Source organism: Trichechus manatus, unplaced genomic scaffold, assembly GCF_000243295.1.
Source record: "Trichechus manatus latirostris isolate Lorelei unplaced genomic scaffold, TriManLat1.0 scaffold00082, whole genome shotgun sequence".
NCBI classification, from domain to species: domain Eukaryota; kingdom Metazoa; phylum Chordata; class Mammalia; order Sirenia; family Trichechidae; genus Trichechus; species Trichechus manatus.
Window position 1 is genome coordinate 9,598,804 of NW_004444018.1, and position 19,028 is coordinate 9,617,831.

General features: G+C 44.6%; 1 protein-coding gene across 1 annotated transcript in view; it reads right to left on the minus strand.

The window, feature by feature from the left end:
• Positions 1–4,135: 4,135 nt before the first annotated feature.
• The window catches only part of FANCC (FA complementation group C), a 361,687-nt gene continuing 346,794 nt past the window's right edge, over positions 4,136–19,028 (minus strand). The window contains exons 15-16 of the mRNA XM_023735819.1: positions 13,730–13,936; positions 4,136–4,906 (exon numbers count right to left, since the gene is read on the minus strand). Coding sequence (XP_023591587.1) covers positions 4,676–4,906; positions 13,730–13,936 — 438 coding nt within the window. The 3' untranslated portion in view covers positions 4,136–4,675. The remainder of the gene's footprint in view (positions 4,907–13,729; positions 13,937–19,028) is intronic.

Sequence of the window (19,028 nt, forward strand, 5' to 3'; positions counted from 1 at the left end):
CCTTATGTCTAGCTGGACTCCTACTTCTTTGTACTTCTTTCAAAAAAATGAAAGAACCCACATGTCCAGAATTTTCAAAAAATCCAAGGCAACTGGAAGAGGAGGTAGAGCTTACTAAGTGACTTTCAGATGTCCCCACACTCCCGACTCTCTGGCCCACCTGGTTTCTTTCCTCGTCATGGGCGTGGGCTTGCCTATGAACTGAGAAAGCAATATGGCCGTCTTCTCTGGTTTTCCAGGAAAGTCCCTGCTCACCCTCTACACACTTTGGGAGATTTGTTACTTATTAAAGTGAATGACATGATAGAATAACCAGACATGGATGGATTCCCCTCCAATGCAATTAGTGCCCACACTGAGAACACAGCCTAATTTGAGAGAACTCAGCTGGTGAGGCTTTGGAGCTACTCATCTAGCCTATGGAAAGGACTTGATCCCAATGCCTCTTTCCTTTCCTTTCCCACCTTTGAGCATTTCTCCCATCAGCACCTTTGTCAGAGGAGGGAAGGGCAAGAGGAAAAAAATGAAACCAATAAAGAAACCAGTGCCTCGTTAACACCTTGAGGAAAGTATTCACGGACAGTGAGGGTTGTCCATGATTCATTAGAATGAGTGCTCAATTCTGTCAGCTTCAGAGAGTCTGGTCAGTTGCCAACTCAACTGAGTGTCTAAAGCACAGAGGCTTAGAAGCCTTGTAAAGGAAATGGGAGATGCGAAAAACAGGATGGGGTGAGGTCAGAATAGGAAGGAATCTTCCAGAAATGTAGCTTAAACAGTCTGTTTTTATTGTTTGCTGTGAAACACCTTGAGCAGAAAGGATAGGCAGAGGTAGAGAACTCTGCTAAACATGACCACCTTGCAGTGTGAATGGATTATCATGTAGGATCAGACCCACGACAGGGTGGTCTGATTCCTAGTGGCCCCCTACTTAGGGCTACTCTCTGTTACCAAATTGAGGCCCTCCGATGATACCACAGCCTCTGTGGAAGATCCCCAAGCTCTGGTTCAAACTCAGCAATGGGACAGATGTCTTCAGCTCCAAGTGAAGCACACAACTCATTTTTCAACCACTACACATTTTGATGAAGCATTTTTATATGAAAACAATGATGATGGTAGCTGTGTAAAAGTATTTTAACAGTGTACCTTTCTCGCTGTAACATTTCTCAGAAGAAAGTCGTCCATCAAAAGTCCTTGGAATTTTCCAGATCTTTAGGTGGATCCATCAGGACTGCCATGCACTGAAACAAGCAATTCCCCTCAGAGCTCAACTTCTGATCCAAAAAACTCTATTCATACCTCAGTACAGGAGCCAAGACTAAGTGAGATTCAGAGATTGCTCATGCATGAATCAATGTGGACTTAAAAGAAAGTTTTGACTCACTTGACAAAATATACACAAAAGAATGTACAGTTAATACAAGCTAAGAATAAATCTACAAGGAAAAAAATATCCTCAAGTGATGTGAAATAAGTATTAACATTGGGGTTTCCAATTCTTTATTAAACCCATTGCGATCCATCGAGTGGATTCCGACTTACAGTGACGCTATAGGGCAGAGTAGAACTGCCCCATAGGGTTTCTAAAGAGTGGCTGGTGGATTCAAACTGCCGACGTTTTGGTTAGCAGCCAAGCTCTTAACCACTGTGCCACCAGGCTCCAATTATTACGAACTTTAAATTCCCCTTTTAGTTGAACAGAACAAATGATGTAATAATCCCTTGTAATGTTTCTAAAACACATCCTATAACCTCACCTGTTGGCCAACTTTGAAGTAATATGAACTCTTTTCATAGCAGTCAATACTTAGCAAAATGGGTTACCAGCATGAAGCCCCTCCCGAAATTCACCGTTCAGTTGGGGATTGGACAGCCTCATAAAACAAAACAGGACTAAAGAGGCACAGCAGTCCAGGGACAAGGGCTAGAAGGCAGGAGGGGACAGGAAAGCTCGTGATAGGGAACCCAAGGTTGAGAAGGGACAGTGTTGACATGTCATGGGGTTGTTAATCATTGTCATAGGGCAATATGTGTACTAACTGTATAATGAGAAACTATTTGTTCTGCAAACCATCTAAGGTACAAAAAAAAAGAATTATCTATGTGAGATCAAACTGACAACAGCAACTCAAAAGATTTGATGGAAAGCCTAGGGGGCAGTGAGTTGAAGATAATGGTGATGGAATAATTTGGAAAAGGATAGTGAGAATAGCAGCACAACTGTAAGAGCGTAATCGATGTTACTGAATTGCACATGTAGAAAGTTTTGAAATGGTGTAACTTTGTCTATGTATATTTTCACCAAAAAAAGGTCCTCCAAGGTTGAGAAAGGAGAGTGTTGACGTGTCGTGATGTTGTTAACCAATGTCATAAAACAATAAGTGTACTGACTGTTTAATGAGAAACTACTTGTTCTGTAAACCTTCATCTAAAGTACAAAAAAAAAAAAAAAAAAAAATGGGTTACCAGCAGGACTGGCTTTATTTCACCCTAAGGCATGCCACCCTCACGGTAGGTGGCAGCATGTGTCCACCCTTGCCTGGTGGCCCATCACCTCTGCTTGTCCCTGGTGTGCTCTGCCTCCCCCGGTCAGACAGGTTGGGGCGGCTCAAGAGAAACTGCAAGGATCTTTTTTTTTTTCCTCAGTTCTTTTTTTTCTAAATTTTATTGTTGTTGTTGAGAATATACACAGCAAAACATACACCAGTTCAACTGCTTCTACATGTACAATTCAATGACATTTATTATATTCTTCAAATTGTGTAACCACTCTCACTCCCCTTTTCTGAGTTGCTCCTCCCTTATTAACATAAACTCACTGCCCCCTAAGGTTCCCACCCAATCTTTTGAGTTACCGCTGTCAATCTGATCCCATACAGATAGTTCTCATAAGAGCAGACCTTTTTCACTAGTTAAGCTAAACTACTGTTCGGTTTTAAGATAACTTCAGGGGATATTATTGGTTTCAGTTTTAAAGATTATCTCAGGGAAATAGTTTCAGGAATTCATCCACACTCCATGACTCCAGAAAGTCTAGAGTCTATGAGAATTTGAAATTCTGTTCTGCATTTCCCTTCTTTCGATCAGGATTCTTCTATAGAATCTTTGATCAATATGTTCAGTAATGGTAGCTAGACACCATCCAGTTCTTCTGGTCTCATGGCAAAGGAGGGAGTTGTTCATGGAGGCAGTTAGCCACACACTCCATATCCTCCTCCTATTCCTGATTCTCCTTCTTCCTCTGTTGCTTCAGGTGAGTAGAGACCAATTGTTGTGTTGGTGATGGTCAACTGCAAGCTTTTAAGACCCCAAGCACTATGCAACGAACTAGGAGGTAGAACAGAACTACTAAACACGCGTTACGAGGTAGAACAGAAGTACTAAACATGCATTATTAGGCCAACTATCTGGGATGTCCCATGAAACCATGATCCTAAACCTCCAAACCAAGGAACCAAATCCCATGAGGTTTTTGGTTGTACATAGGCAGCCTCAGCAGTTTTTTTTTGGTGTGTCATTCTAGGTGTATCTGTCACACAACTTTTGCTAATTCAAATTTTTACAGGTGTACAACTTACAGCAATTACAGTAATCAGCTATTCAACTCTACCCTTAGTTAATTTAATTTCGCCGTTAACCCCCCCCCACTTTTCCCCTCCCTCCTGCACCTGGCAACCACTAATAAACTGTGTTCTCTATACATTTTCCTTTTCTTGTCTTTTTACATAAGTGAGGTCATACAATATTTGTCCTTTTGTGATTGACTCACTTTACTCAGCATAATGTCTTCCAGCTCCATCCATATGGTAGCATGTATCGAAACTTCATTTCTCCTACTGGCTGAGTAGTATTCCATTGTATGTGTGTACCACATTTTGTTTTCCCATTCATCTGTTGATGGGCATTTAGGATGTTTCCACCTTTTGGCTACTGTGAATAGTGCTGCAGTGAACATTGGTGTACAAGTCTCTGTGTCTCTGCTTTCAAGTCTTTCGGGTATATACCTAAGTGTTGAATGGCTGGGTCATATGGTAGTTCTATTTTTAGTTTTTTGAGTAACCACCACACTGTTTTCCACAACAGCTGTACCATTTTGCATTCCCACCAGCAATAGATAAGGGTTCCAATTTCCCCACATCCTCACCGACATTTGTTATTTTCTGTTTTTTCTTTTTATCTTAGCCATCCTAGTGGTAGTGAAATGGCATCGTATTGTGGGAAACTTGAAGGATTTTCACTCTTTTGGGTAAAGAATTTCCTAGGGAAGGAAGAAAGTCTAGCTTTATCTTATACAAAGAGAGCCTCAGATCCCAGTGGATCAAAAGAAATAACAACAGCAATTATCTGACTTCTAAAAAAAAAAACAAAAAAGGCTTCCAGAAAAGAGCTAAGTCTTTCTAAATTCACCAGTGGTTCACAACCAATTCCTTGGTCAAAGACTTTGAAAAATTCAAATAATAGTTGTGCATCTTGGCTTGATATGGGAAAAAGAAAAATCAATTTTCCCATCTAAACCTTTCTTCAGTGCTTTCTCTAATTAATGTCCTACACACGCAGGCACGGGGAATGCTGAAGGCATCGTCCAGTTTGGGCTGAAGCACCACGACTGCCCATTCTGTGCAATATGTAGTGCGGGACCTTCCCAACATGTCATGCTCATCCTCACACTCAGGCACTACTGCACAAACTCGTGACATTCGTCCCGAGGCCTCGGTGAGCCTGACCTTCCTTGCACTGCAGCCACATGATCCACAGGGCTGTGCTTGACCTGAGCCAGCAGCTCTGTGAGGAGATCTCTGGCCACTTTTCTGGGTCTAGGGGCTTCAATGCAAAGCTGATCCCATCTGTATAAGGTCTGGTCAAGAAAGCCAATAATCTCGTGGGTTATATCTTCAGTTTGAGCCATCTGCAATGAGGACAGAGAGAAAGCAAATAAAAACATTTTCCGTCATGCTTATATGTTCTGAAAGTCAGCCACCTTTCTATTAGCTCTGAAGTACAGCGCTGAGGTCTCTTCTTTTGCTTTGAAGGTGATTAGCAAAGCAAGTCTGTTCTCTGAGGCTGGCCTGGAAGTTAGCAGGGTGATATCCTAATGACCACCCTCTCCTGCAGTGAGGCTCACTTCAGCTGCAAATGGGTTAGACCCACAAGGCTACAAAGGAGCTTGCCCTGAGACAGGCATTGGCCGGATGCTGCCATAAGCTTTGGGATTGTTTGTGGTGGAGGGGAGAAGGCAAAGGGACATGCTGTTGCCTGACTTTCTGCAAAGCCTCCACTCACATGAGAAGCGGAAATGCCAAGAGGGAGGTGCCACCTGTTTCCACACAGCTTGTACCCAGCATTCTCGGCCCAGCGGCCCAGCCCACTTGTTTTTTAATAGGCATCTCAGACTGTAACACCTGATTCTCACAGGGGGCAGGAAACACAGGAACTGTTAGTTCTTCTAAACACAGCCTCAAGGCGTTCTTGGCTGTTGGGGCCCATAACTATTTCCCTAAGAATTTCAGTGAAGAAAAGAGGAGGGAGGGGTGATACTCTCACATCGTAGCTGTGTGAGGAATCTGTGATTTATGAGACACAAGCAACTTTAAGAAGCCCTATGGGACCGGGCAGCGTTTCGTTCTGTTGTGCATGAGGTCGGTATGAGTTGGAGGCCGTCTAGACAGCAGCTAACAACGAGTTTTTGAAAAAGTAATCTATGTGTTTGCTTTCTGTGGGTCAGTGTACATAGAAGCCTTAGTCCAATGTTTAGTAAGCCATAGCAGTCCAGTCTACTTCCTCAGGATTCTTCGTTGGGCCCTTCTGTTTGGGTGACCAGTTGCCCTGGTATACCCAGACCACATGTCAGGGGAAATGCTCTCACAGTCCATATACTATGGGAACAGCAGGCGGCGTGGGCACAATGCTGGGCGTAAGTGACCGCCCACACTTTCCAGCACCAGCTCTACTCGGCTACCTACTACAGGGAAGCGGGGTTGGGCTCATGGAGCCGAGTCGGCCAGGGCACCCCAGGCTGAGCCAGGCTCTTGTCGGAGGAGCAAAGGCTATATGGTCTTCTCAGAAGTTCCTGCACATGACACTGGACGTGACCTTTGCCAGATGTGCACCTCTCTTGGACATGCAGACCCCAAGCAGGGAAGCTCTGCCTCCTCACAGTGGCTGTGCCCGGTGATCACAGGGGCTCTCTGTTACAGGACTGCAGAGGTTGGCTGATCTAACCTCACTTCTCCTTTACAAGCCAACTCAACTCCCCACTGCTCCACTCAAAGGTCTCTAACCACTACAAAAACCCGCCTCACTCCAGCCAAAGAAGGAAAACCCACATCCTGTTGGCCTGGCTGGTGTGGGTCTGCAAGAGTGAATGAAATTAATCTTCGGTTGAATAGCTATGGACCTGAACACTATGGCTGAGACTTTCGCTACCTCTCTGCTGTTACTGCTGTGGTCCAGCAACACAAGACTGAAGGAGGAGGAGCACGAATTCAGGGCAGGAGGATGCTAAACAAACCGGCTGCTTTCACCTCATCCTTATCAAAGACCCTGGGAGGGAGAGGAGGGTGTGCAGACACTAAATGCAGGAGAAGTGAGGAGGCCCGAGAGTCAGCAGCCAGAGAGGGAGAACAACGGTGGGAGGGCTGAAGAGTTCCAGGGGAAGCACTCAGAAGCCCAAACCTCTACCTCAGTCAGCCGGGGAAGCTGTAGAGCAGAAGGCTGGGGTGTAGAAGGTACAATGAGGCCAGGGGATGGCGCATCCTTGAAGTGGAAGTGGGGCCACTCACTGAGGCGAGGGCAGCCCTCACCACTCGTCAGCTCAGAGAAGGCCCTGAAGGCTCTGAGGAGGCAGTGGTTTCTACTGGCTCTGCATGTCGGGACACGTGGGACAGAGCTAGCTGCCAAGATGGGGTGTGAGACTTCACCCAGGCCAAAGCCCAGGCTCTGCCTGAGCCCTCTGAGTTCACACCAAAGCTGTCCAGGGCCTGGGTCCTGAGGGCTTGGGAGGCAGTCCCACGAAAGCTACCACTTCCACCATCTGGCCAGACCTGCTCCCAAGCCATGCCGGCCCTGCCAAGGTTCTTCCCAGGGTGCTCTCAGAAAAGCTGATGGGAGGCTGGAAGACACTGAGAAAGGCTGAACATGTGTGCAAGGAACCTCCCATCCGCCACACCTGTAGCTGCACCACCAGGCTGCCTCTGACCTGTCCCTGCAGCCACCAGAGCACAGCCTTAGGGTTTGGAAGGCTGAGATGCTATAAAGACAGCTTTCACCACACCTATAAGGGTGGCACCCAGGGACCTCTACACCGAGGGCCTCCTCGGGGCCCAGGCGGCTGGCCACACCCACCTGCTGAGGGCGTGCATTTTTCCGTCAGTGTCAGAAGGCAATATATTAAGAGAAATATTGGTGTTTAATCCTTTAATGCATTTCTCCTCTGTATTCTTCACAGCAGAACTGGCTTATGAAATTTAATGAGGAAGCACTGGGGTTTTCCATGCTCACTCAGCCTCTGGTTAGACCAGCAGCGTGGGTGTATGGCTGGGATTGGACAGCTTGTGTGGGTGGGTGGCCCACATAGGTAGCAAACTTGAACTTCATGACATGATCTGGCAGTGGGACTCCTTATTCACAGCAGCCTCTCTGTGGCTTGAGGGGGGTTGATTTTGAATGTAAACTATTTCCCCTGAAGAGAGTGGAACATAGCTGGAATAACTGAAGCAGAGAACTGGTCTGCCCTAGGCACTCTCTCTGGCTAGGTTCTCTCACACCTGTGTTCAAGGTGGATTATGGACACTCCTGCGAAATCTCTGGTGGTGAGAAGGCCGAGCTCAAGCTGTGGGCCTGCCTCTCCACTCCCAGCGGGAGTGGGTAGGAGGTGGGCAAAGGGCAGAGAGCTACAGGGAGGGAGGACAGTGTGGGGTCAGGGCGGCAGTGCCTGAGCAGGTGCTATTGTTGCTGTATATGGGGCCCATATACCCCACACCCAGTTTCCCTATTACTAGCATCTTAAACTAGTATGGAACATTTGTTATAATTAATAAACCAATATTGATACATTATTATTAACTGAAGTCTAGACTTTATTCTAATCTCCACAGTTTTCCCCTTATGTCCCTTTCCTGTTCCCAGGCCCCATCTAGGACACCACAGCCCATTTAGTCATCATGTCTCCTTAGTCTCCTCTTGGCTGTGGTGGCTCCTCAGACTTTCCTTGTTTTTGATGACCTTGACAGTCAGGTGTTGACACCGATCAGGTGTTCTGTCAAATGGTCCTCAACTGTGGTTTTTCTGATGTTTATCTCGTGGTGAGACTTGGGGTATGGGTTTCAGGTTTCACAGAGGGAAGTGCCATTCTCATCACATCATATCAAGGGTACATGTGTCCTCCGCCTTCTTTCCAGAACTGTTGATGTGGCCCTTGATCGCCTCGCTGAGGTAGTGTTTGTCAGGTTTCTCCACTGTAAAGTTACTTTTTCCCCTCCTCCTTTCCATACTGTTCTCTGTGGAAGGAATTCACTATGCAGAGCCCACAATTAAGAGGTAGGGAGTTATGCTCCACCTTCTTAATAGCAGAGTATCAACGTACATTGTTTGGAATTCTTTGGCACAAGAGAGCTGTCTATTCTCCCCATTTATTCGTATCAATATGGACTCATGATATTTATTTCATACTTTAAGTTATAATCCAATGCTACTTTATTAATTTTGTAGGTCAATTTGTTCCATCTCTGGCCATTGAGATCTTTCACTTGGCTCCTGTGTCCCTTTAACATACTCCCACCACTGTGGGTTTCCTTGCTTGCTTGTTTGTTAGCACTTCTTTAATTTCTAGTAGTACAAGATGCTCCAGGCTCAACTTGTACACTTCCTGCCCCAGTCCTAGAATCAGTCATTTCTCCAAAGAGCCCTGTTTCTTTTTATTGAAGAATGGTATTAGAAACCAAGATCTGTGCACTAGATGCGCTCATTTCTACTGGGCTGTCGTTGCTTCTAGGCACTCTCGGCTGACAGAGCAAGGGGAGATAAATGTGTGTATGCTAACCCATGTATTTATACATACCTATAAATATATCTATATGTAGCCATCTATATCCATATTAAGCTAAGCATGAGTTCATAGTGATGTCTCCAACTCTAATCTATTACCACAAGAAGCATTCTAGCCTCCTCCCCTTGCTTATGTGCAACCTCTCACTCCAACAATGAGAAATCTGGCTCCAACCACCTGTCATCCACTTATTTAACTGTTCAATTTCAGTATATGTGTATAGTGGTTTCAGAACTGTTAGACGTACCCCATGAGAAATAACTTTATCAACTAGAGTACAGTGTTAATGTGCAGTTCCTTTTGTGTTCAGTCTTACAGTCTCCACTCATTTCCAAAGTTACTAAGGTCAACACCTTATTCTCCCATCCCCTTCAGTGAGGTTGTCTCCTACATTGATAATACATTTAGATTCTTTTGCCACATTCTGCATTCCATCCTGGGATTTCCCCCTGACCTCCTAGATGATTTTTTAGAATTTGTACATATTAAGGTTTATTCTTTCTGCTAGAGTTCTTTGGGTTTTGACAAATGCTTTATGTCTTATATTCCCCATTATACCATCATACAAAGTAATTGCACAACCATAAAAAATTCCTATTCAATATCACCTGCCACCAAAACTGCTGGCAACCTCTCATCTGTTTAGCATCTCCATAGTTTTGCCTTTTCCAGAATGTCATATAATTGGATTCATATAGTACGCAGCTTTTTCAGACTGGCTTAGCAATATGCATTTAAGATGCATCTGTGTCTTGATAGCTTATTTCTTCTTATTGCTGAATATTATTCCATGGTAGGGATGTATAACTGTTTGTTTATCCATTCACCTATTGAAGGGCATCTTGGTTGCTTCCAGTTTTTGGCGATTACAAATAAAGCTGCTATAAACATTTGCGTGCAGGTTTTTGTGAGGACGTATGTTGTCAACTCATTTGGGTAAATACTTAGGAGTGTGAATGCAGGATTGTATGGTAAGACTATGATTAGTTTTGCAAGAAACTGTGTAATCGTCTTCCAAAGTGGCTGTACCATTTTTGCATTCCTATCAGCAATTAATGAGAGTTCCTGTTGCTCCATATCCTTGCTTGCCCCTGATATTGCCGAGCTTTCTGGATTTTAGCTATTCTAATAGATGTGTAATGGTATCTCACTGTAGTTCTGCTGCTGTTTTTAAACGATCTGAGCATACTGAAATTCTACAGATGAAATGATTCGGTGTCTTGGGTTTGCTTCAAAATAATACAGTATGGAGGGAGGTATAGGTTAAAACAAAATTGGCCATGAGTTGATTGTTGTAGTTGGGTGATGGGTACATGGTGGTTATTTTTGCATTTGTTTTAAGGGAAAGTTAAAAAGAAAAGACCAGAATGGGTTTTTCTTATAAGGAAAAAGGAATTAAAAAAGAGAAAGGCGGCCTCCACTCATTTGACACTGCATCTATCCCTGAAGCCCCATGTGTCACAGGCTGGCAGATTCCCCCACAGGAGGGCTGGTCATGTCTGGTTTCTGCTGTAGTTTTATGAGGGTGTGTGTCCAGAAGAAGGCAGGACAGACAATACACTCTTTCTAAATTCCTTTAGGAGAGCGGCTCTTGTGCTTTTTGAGCCATTTTGAAGGTAGAGTGGAGGGAATTTCTGTAGTCAGACTCTGCGACCTTGGACAGTCCTTCACTTTGCAAACTCCCTGAGAGGGGAGGGGATGTGCGAGGTCACTGATGAGCTCAGCTCTCACAGTGACGAGGCTCCCAGGGTCTCCTGGGTTGGAGCCTGGTTGTGGACCAGGGACCACGTGTTGGTAGTGAGTGACTCTGAGTAGTTTACTTACCTCTTTGAACTTCATTTTCTCATTGATGAAACAGAGAAAATAACTGACTGCTCTCTCAGAGAAGCCAAAGGAGGCCATCTGTATTGTGTGCCCAGCACTGCATTGGGCCCATTCTGGGCATTTGTTGTTGCTGTTGTTAGGTGTCATCAAGTTGGTTCAGACTCATAGCGACCCCGTATACAACAGAATGAAACGCTGCCCAGTCCTGCGCCATCCCTACAATCACTGTTATGCTTGAGCCCATTGTTGAAGCCACTGTGTTAATCCATCTCGTTGAAGGTCTTCCTCTTTTATGCTGACCCTCTACCTTACCAAGCACGGTGTCCTGATAACATGTCCAAAGTACCTGAAATTAAGTCTTGGCATCCTTGCATCTAGAGAATGTCCCCTTTACCCACCTGGAAACGGCAGAGCTTATATTTTAATCTACTTGCAATTGATTTTTACTATACCCTGAGTTAATCTGAATGCACCAAGAGCAGGAAAAGTTAGATTTTTTTAAGCCACTCTGTTTAAGGCCATTTTCAGGCTTACACTGACATTGCAGAGAAACCTGAATGCTCACTGCCTGTGTGAAAGCAGGGTAAAGGTCGGCATGACCACAGCTCTATCAGAACCCCTGAGGGCTGGGACTGCACTGCCACCCCCCACCCCATTCCCTGCTTTGATGGTTTGAAGATTATGAATGCAGTCTCAGGATGTGAACCCAGTAAAAAGAGACGCCAGCAGGCCAGGCTAAACACAAGGTGTCCCTGAATCACAGATAATTAAAGTCAGAAGGGCCTGAGAGGTCATCCTGCTAGCCCTTCTAGTCCGAGGTATTGCCAAGAGCACACAGCAAATGAGTGGAAGCACCTGAGTTGGCCGTGGGGTCTCCTGGCACCTCCTTAGTTGGCGTTCTTCCATGCTGGGGCCCTCCCCTCTGGGAGCTACGCCAATTATGCTCAGCTCCTAAGCCTCAGCTAGGATACCCTAAAGCCATCCTCCCTGCATCCCCCCAAAATTCTCACTGAGCAAACACGTGGTGTTGAGATACTGGCCAAGAGACCCACAGGACTTCAGCTCTGCATACACTTCCCTCCCCACACAAAGGAGCAGTAAGGTGGCAACTGATTGGTTATGTTTCAAGACACCAACTGGGCCATATTCTATAGAAGGAAAGCCTTATGGGGATACACAAAGAGGCCATATAGGAGCGAATCCCACCAGTTCTCTTTATTTGCTTTGGATACTGCTCCCTCCTTCCCTAAGGTGAGGGCAAGGCCTTCCTGGAGAGAAGCCTGGTGTCTCGCACGCATGTCTTTCTTATCACCTCCCTCCCCACATTCTCTCTCACAAGACATCTTCCCTCCACAGGCTGGAGGCAGGACTCATCCACCACCCACCCCAACCAACTCCCCCTTACATGGGTCTCACACCCCCACCCTCTAGCCCTGAGGCTAAGGGTTTGATGCTGGCCCACTCAGGTCATAAGGGCGAGGCCTCCACGCTGCAGTTTGGGCCAAAGCCCCAGGGAGACAAAGGCCATCTGCCTGGGGACCCTGAGGGGAGGGGGCCTGTCTCAGGAGAGGATGCAGGTGACCCCCGGCCAGCCCTGCTGCTCCCCTTGGCAGGCAAGCCCCCACCAAATCCCCCAGCAGAGAGACATCTCCTCCGTTGACCTCCTGGCCTTACCTAGGAGCCTCTGGGAGCATCTTTACCTGCAAGAATACTGGCTAAGTGAAAAAGAAGGGAGACTGCTTTTATTCACAGCAACCACTGGCTGAGTATCGTAACTTAAGTCACAGATAAAGCTGGTTGATACCAGGTTCTATGGACATTTTTAGCTCTCACCCAGGGATTTCTCCCACTCCAAATGGGCTTGGAAATGAGTGTGTGTGCATTTTATAAAACTACACGATAGAGAACTGAAGCGTTCTCGTGGGGCTGGGGCTGGGTCCTGAGGAGCTGGCACCCACACCTTGACAGAAGAGTCCTGTTCTGTGCTCAGCCACCCCGCAGGCTCCCAGGAGGGCTCTGCCTAGCACATGACAAGGGACCCAATGGCTGCCTGCTGGCTACCGAGGCTGAGCCTGCTCACACTGTTCTTGCCAATATGACAAGAATCTCCTGGGTGCTGGTTCTTGGCATGGTGGGTGACTTGTCACTGGGACTTTCGTCATAGTCACATTTACGTTAAAACAGAGCCTGCTCAGGGAGGAAGCAGGAGGGGCTCCTGAGTGCTCAGAACACTGCCCTCTTTATTTGGTTGCTGGTTGCTTGGCTATTTTGGTTTGTGAACATTCATTTAGTTGTATGTGTATATTAATAAAAAGTAAAACAAGTAAAAGCAAAAAGAAAAACTTGCAGAGCCAGCATACTGGAGCTCCTTTTTGATGTGGGTCGTTCTTCACACCCATGTCCTCTGGGCTCATGAGGATTTCTCTGTGGTTAACACAGGGCCTAAACCACACAGCAAGTAGCAGTGTGGTTTCTTAGTGAGCACATTCTCACTGAGTCTCATTGCTTTGCATGTGGTGGTAGGGGTGGGGAGGCACTGCACTATAACTGAGAGAACAGTACAGTGAGACAGGGGACCAGGCTTTTACTATGGGCCCTGGCAACAAGCTGTGTGACCTGGAGAAGTCATCTCCTTTCCCCAGGCTTGTTTTCTCTTCTATGACATAAAGGTATTGTACAGGGCAGGCTCCATCCCAGTGGTAAAATCCATGTTGGGGTTTTACATATGCATACTGCTTTATAAAAATTTATATATGCTCACGGTACACAGCACTCTTCAGAGGCCGGGACCCTCGGGTAGATAACCCACCTTTTACCTGGAGCACAGATGAGAACGAGGATGCCAGAGCAGGGGAGACTTACAAAGGTGATGACTTCCCGGGCGATGGAGTGGCCTCCAGGAGCCCAGAGCAGGAAGCTCAGGAGGAGGAGCCTGATCAGCTGTTGACACACCAGCGGTCTGGAGTCAGCTTCTCTGCTCTCACTGGCTGCTGCCTGCAGATCCTGGCCTGAGAGGGTCGGGCTCCTGAACAGCTTCACCAGGCGACCGAGCACCACCTTCACTTCTACCTGGGGGGTATAATTCAAAGGCTAAGAGATTTGGAAAGACGGGGACGTGCATATCTCTAGAATTTACTCAGTACTTTCAAGAGAGGACTGGCGCTCGAGGGAGGGGAGGCAGAGCAGCCCACGTCTGAGTTTACACACTGCTCTACACAAACCCAAATGGGCGTGATGGAAATTTCTTGACTTTCTTTGGTCTTGCTCACTCAGCAGCCAGGGCACCATGCCAGGAATTGACCTTTTTTTTTTAAATGAAAAGAAATGGAGAAAAGTCCTCAGCAGAATGCAGTCAGATTTTTATATTGTGGGAAAAAGAACAAAAGTCTTCTTGAAGACTCGCTGCCCTATCACGGCCACAAATCAATTAAAGCCCCATGCGATGGACCTCCGCCGAGCCAACGTCCTGGTAAGAATGCAGGCCTTCCCTCTGCCTTTTGCTGTCTTTTGGGGGAAACACACATACACACACACACACACACACACACACACGTTTTACTTTAGACACTAGAACAGTCTGTTCATACATGCTTAAAGCTTAAGCAGAGGTCAAAAGTCTGTGGAATCCACGTAATAATGGCAATTGTTATAGGTCTGTGGGCTATTTTTGCATAAAAAATATTTATTTCATTCTGAGACTTCTCCTTGCTACAAGAATGGTACATCATGTTGTGACTTGGAAAACAAAGCAAAAACTGAAAGTCATGGATCCAAAATGCCACATGGAACTCACAAACAGCTATGTTCCATCATCTTTGAAAGAATACTGAGCCCTATTCTGAGCATTCCCATGACCAAATTTATGGATTTTGTGCTAGTCAGTGTTTTTCCTGGAAGTTAAGACCCCATTCAATGAAGGCTGTCATAAACTCCGGCACTCGAGGCGTGCTGTGTGAGCTCTTCTGGCCACAACGCAAGACCGTGAGAAACTGCAACATGGGGCTCCTCTATGGAGGCTGGCACGGCTCCAGTAGGAGAAGGCCACCCTCTCACTGCCTCTTCTCAGGCCAGGCGGACTGGGGGTGGCCCTCTTCTGACTGGATCTACAGGAGCCCACGACCATCTTGCCATCAAAATGTGTCTGTAAAAATGTCAGGACTTAGAGGGCTGTGCCTTTATACCCCATTGTCTACTTGGCTGGTTTTTGATTTTCTATCCTTGTCCAATATTCCCTGAGACTTGGTCTTTTTCCTTTGTATTTTGTCTCAGTCTTTCCTTCCCAATGCATTCCATGTCCATAAGCTTCCACCTGACATACCAATAACTTTAAATGCTTTCTAAGTTTTTCAGCAGAAAGATGTACACTTTCTTTTCTTTTTCTCTTTAAAGTATTATTTTTTGTTCTGCATTATAAAAATTCATATATGCTCACTGTAGAAAATTTGGACAAAAGAGAAAAGAGAAAAAAAGTGACCTATTATTCCATTACCCAAAGAGACTCACTGTTAATAATTTTGTTTCTACACTTCCTGTCTTTTTTTCTATATGTTGAGAGGATACCACTCAACTATACATAATGTTTTATGTCTTATATTTTTCATTTCACAATGCACTATATGCATTTTACTATTTTTATAGAACATATTCTTTAAGAATATGATTTTTCATGGTAGAATGCTATTCCATGATTAGGATATACCACAATTTATTTAGCCAATATCCTTACCATTGAAAGTTTAGGCCATTTACAATTTTTGCAATTATGAACAATGGTATGATGAATATCCTTGTACGTAAATCTTCATACAGATTTCTAGTAATTATTTCCTTAGGATACTTCCTAGAAGTAGAATGACATGGTTAAAGGGTATGAACCTTCGCTTAATTCTTAAGGGTGAACATAGACATTTTTGTTTTTATCATTATCCAATCCAAAGTTAGCAATAAGAAATGAACGCTGGCTGGCAGACAGCATGGTTTGTCAGAGAGAGGGGCAGACTTTTGGCAGGCAGGACCTACCCCAGGCAGAGACAATCTTGCTCTTTGCTCTCATGTCCTTGCACTCTTAACGACGGCTAGTGAGGCAGCTATTCCAGCCACCACACACAATCAGGGGCTCAGCAATTAACCATGAAGGCAGAAGCACAGATGTTGTCGGGCTCACTCAGATCTCACAATGATCATGCTTTCTAACACAGTTCACATTTTGCTTCTCAAGCCCAACAGGCCATCAAGAAATTAAAGCTCACAAAACCCAGCAGGGCAAGAGGTATAGATTATTAGCTAACCTAGGAAAATGAGGCCCCATTTGCTCTCCCGGGCACTGCACACAACATTGCCTCAGGTTGGATACTAACAAGGAAGTGGCTCTGGAATCATTAATATGAAATATTGATTTAAATAACAAGGCAGATGGCCACCTCTGATAGAACAGCTAATAAGTAAACAGACATATTGGCATTAAAAGACTCTAAATGAGTTAATCCATTTTTACCCAGGATGTCTTAAGCTTTTCCTGAATAACTATGGATTAAAAAAAAAAGTTAGGTAGCAGAAAGATATGCCAATGCAGGACTTTCTAGAAATGAAATCTTATCGACAAATTATTTTTCTGTATTTTAAAAGTGAATCTTTGTTTATAAAGATCTATGATCAACATGAAATTTAACACATATTTGCTTATATAGAATCAAATATGAACTACATATAAAAGGGCTTTAGAAACCATGAGTGCTTCATGCATTTTATATTTTTTCCAGTACAAAAATTTATACATACATTGTTATGTGACCCTAACTGCTCTTCCCATACTGTGACAGCACACTCCTCCTTTCCACCTCTGATTCCCCATGTCCATTCAACCAGCTCCTAACCCTCTCTGCCTTCGCATTTCACCTCTAGACAGACGCTGCCCATTTAGTCTCTTGTATCCAATTGAGCTAAGAGGCACACTCCTCACGAGTATCCCTTTATGTCCCACAGTACAGTCCAATCCCTGTCTGAAGAGTTGGCGTCGGAAACTGTTTTAGTTCTGGACTGATAGAGAACCCAGGGGCCATGCCTGCTGGGGTTCCTCCAGTCTCAGTCAGACCATTAAGTCTGGTCTTTTTACTAGAAATTGAGTTCTGTACCCCACCTTTCTCCTGCTCCATTCGGGCCTCTCTGTTGTGTTCCCTGTCAGGGCGGTCATTGTTGGTAGCCGGGCACCATCTAGTTCTTCTGGTCTCAGGCTGATGAAGTCTCTAGTTCATATGGTCCTTTCTGTATTTTGGGCTAATACTTTCCTTGTGTCTTTGGTGTTCTTCATTCTCCTTTACTCCAGGTGGTTGGGACCAATTGATGCATGTTAGATGGCCACTTGCAAGTTTCTAAGACCCCAGATGCCACTCACCAAAGTAGGATGCAGAACATTTTCTTAATAAGCTTTGTTATGCCAATTGACCTAGATGTCCCCTGAAACCATGGTCCCCAGATCCCTACCCCTGCTACTCTGTCCCTCAAAGTGTTTGACTGTATTCAGGAAAGTTCTTAGCTTTGGTTTAGTCCAGTTGTGCTGATTTGCCCTGTAGTGTGTGCTGTCCTTCCCTTCACCTAAGATAATTCTTATCCACTATCTAGTTAGTAAATAACCCTCACCCTCCCTCCCCACCCTCATAATCATCAAAGAATGTTTTCTTCTGTGTTTAAACCTTTTTTTGAGTTCTTATAATAGTGGTCTTATTACAATATTTGTCCTTCTGTGACTGACTAAATTCACTCAGCATAATGACCTCCAGCTGCCTCTATGTTTCATCATTGTTCTTTATTGTTGCGTAGTATTCCATTGTGCGGATATACCATAATCGGTTTATCCATTTGTCCCTTGATGGGCACCTAGGTTGTTTCCATCTTTTTGCTATTGTGAACACTGCTGCAGTGAACATGGGTGTGCATCTATCTATTTGTGTGATGGCTCTTATTTCTCTAGGATATATTCCAAGGAGCGGGATAGCTGGATCGTATGGTACTTCTATTTCTAGCTTTTTAAGGAAGCGCCAAATCGATTTGCAAAGTGGCTGTAACATTTTACATTCCCAACAGCAGCGTATAAGTGTTCCAGTCTCTCCACAACCTCTCCAGCATTTATTATTTTGTGTTTTTTGGATTAATGCTAGCCTTGTCAGGGTAAGATGATATCTCCTTGCTGTTTTGATCTGCATTTCTCTAATGGCCAAAGATCGTGAGCATTTCTTCATGTGTTTGTTAGCTGCCTGAATATCTTCTTTGGTGAAGTCCCTGTTCATATCCTTTGCCCATTTTTCAGTTGGGTTATTTGTCTTTTTGTTCTTGAGGTTTTGGCAGTATCTTGTAGCTTTTAGAGATTAGATGCTGATCGGATTTGTCATAGTCAAAAATATTTTCCCAATCTGTAGGTTGTCTTTTGACTCTTTTGGTGAAGTCTTTTGATGAGCATATAAGTATTTGATTTTTAGGAGCTCCCAGTTATCTAGTCTCTTTTCTGGTGTTTGTGCATTGTTACTTATGCTTCGTATTCTGTTTATGCCTTGTATTAAGTCTTTTGATGAGCAAAAGTATTTGACTTTTAGGAGCTCCCAGTTATCTAGTCTCTTTTCTGGTGTTTGTGCATTGTTACGTATGCCTCGTATTGTGTTTATGCCTTGTATTAGGGCTCCTAGCGTTGTCCCTGTTTTTTCTTCCATGATCTTTATCGTTTTTGATTTTATATTTAAGTCTTTGATCCATTTTGAGTTAGATTTTGTGCATGGTGCGAGGTATGGGTCCTGTTTCAGTTTTCTGTAGATGGATATCCTGTTATGGCAGCACCATTTGTTAAAGAGACTGTCCTTTCCCCAGTTAACGGACTTTGGGCCTTTGTCAAACGTCAGCTACTCATAGGTGGATGAATTTATGTCTGGATTCTCAATTCTGTTCAGTTGGTCTATGTATCTGTTGTTGTACCAGTAACAGGCTGTTTTGACTACCATGGTGGTATAACAGGTTCTAAAGTCAGGTAAGGTTCTTCTTCTTGAGTAATGCTTTACTTATTTGGAGCCTCTTCCCTTCCTATATGAGGTTGGTGATTTGTTTCTCCATCTCATTAAAAAATGCCGGTGGAATTTGGATCAGGATTGCATTGTATCTGTAGATCGCTTTGGGTAGA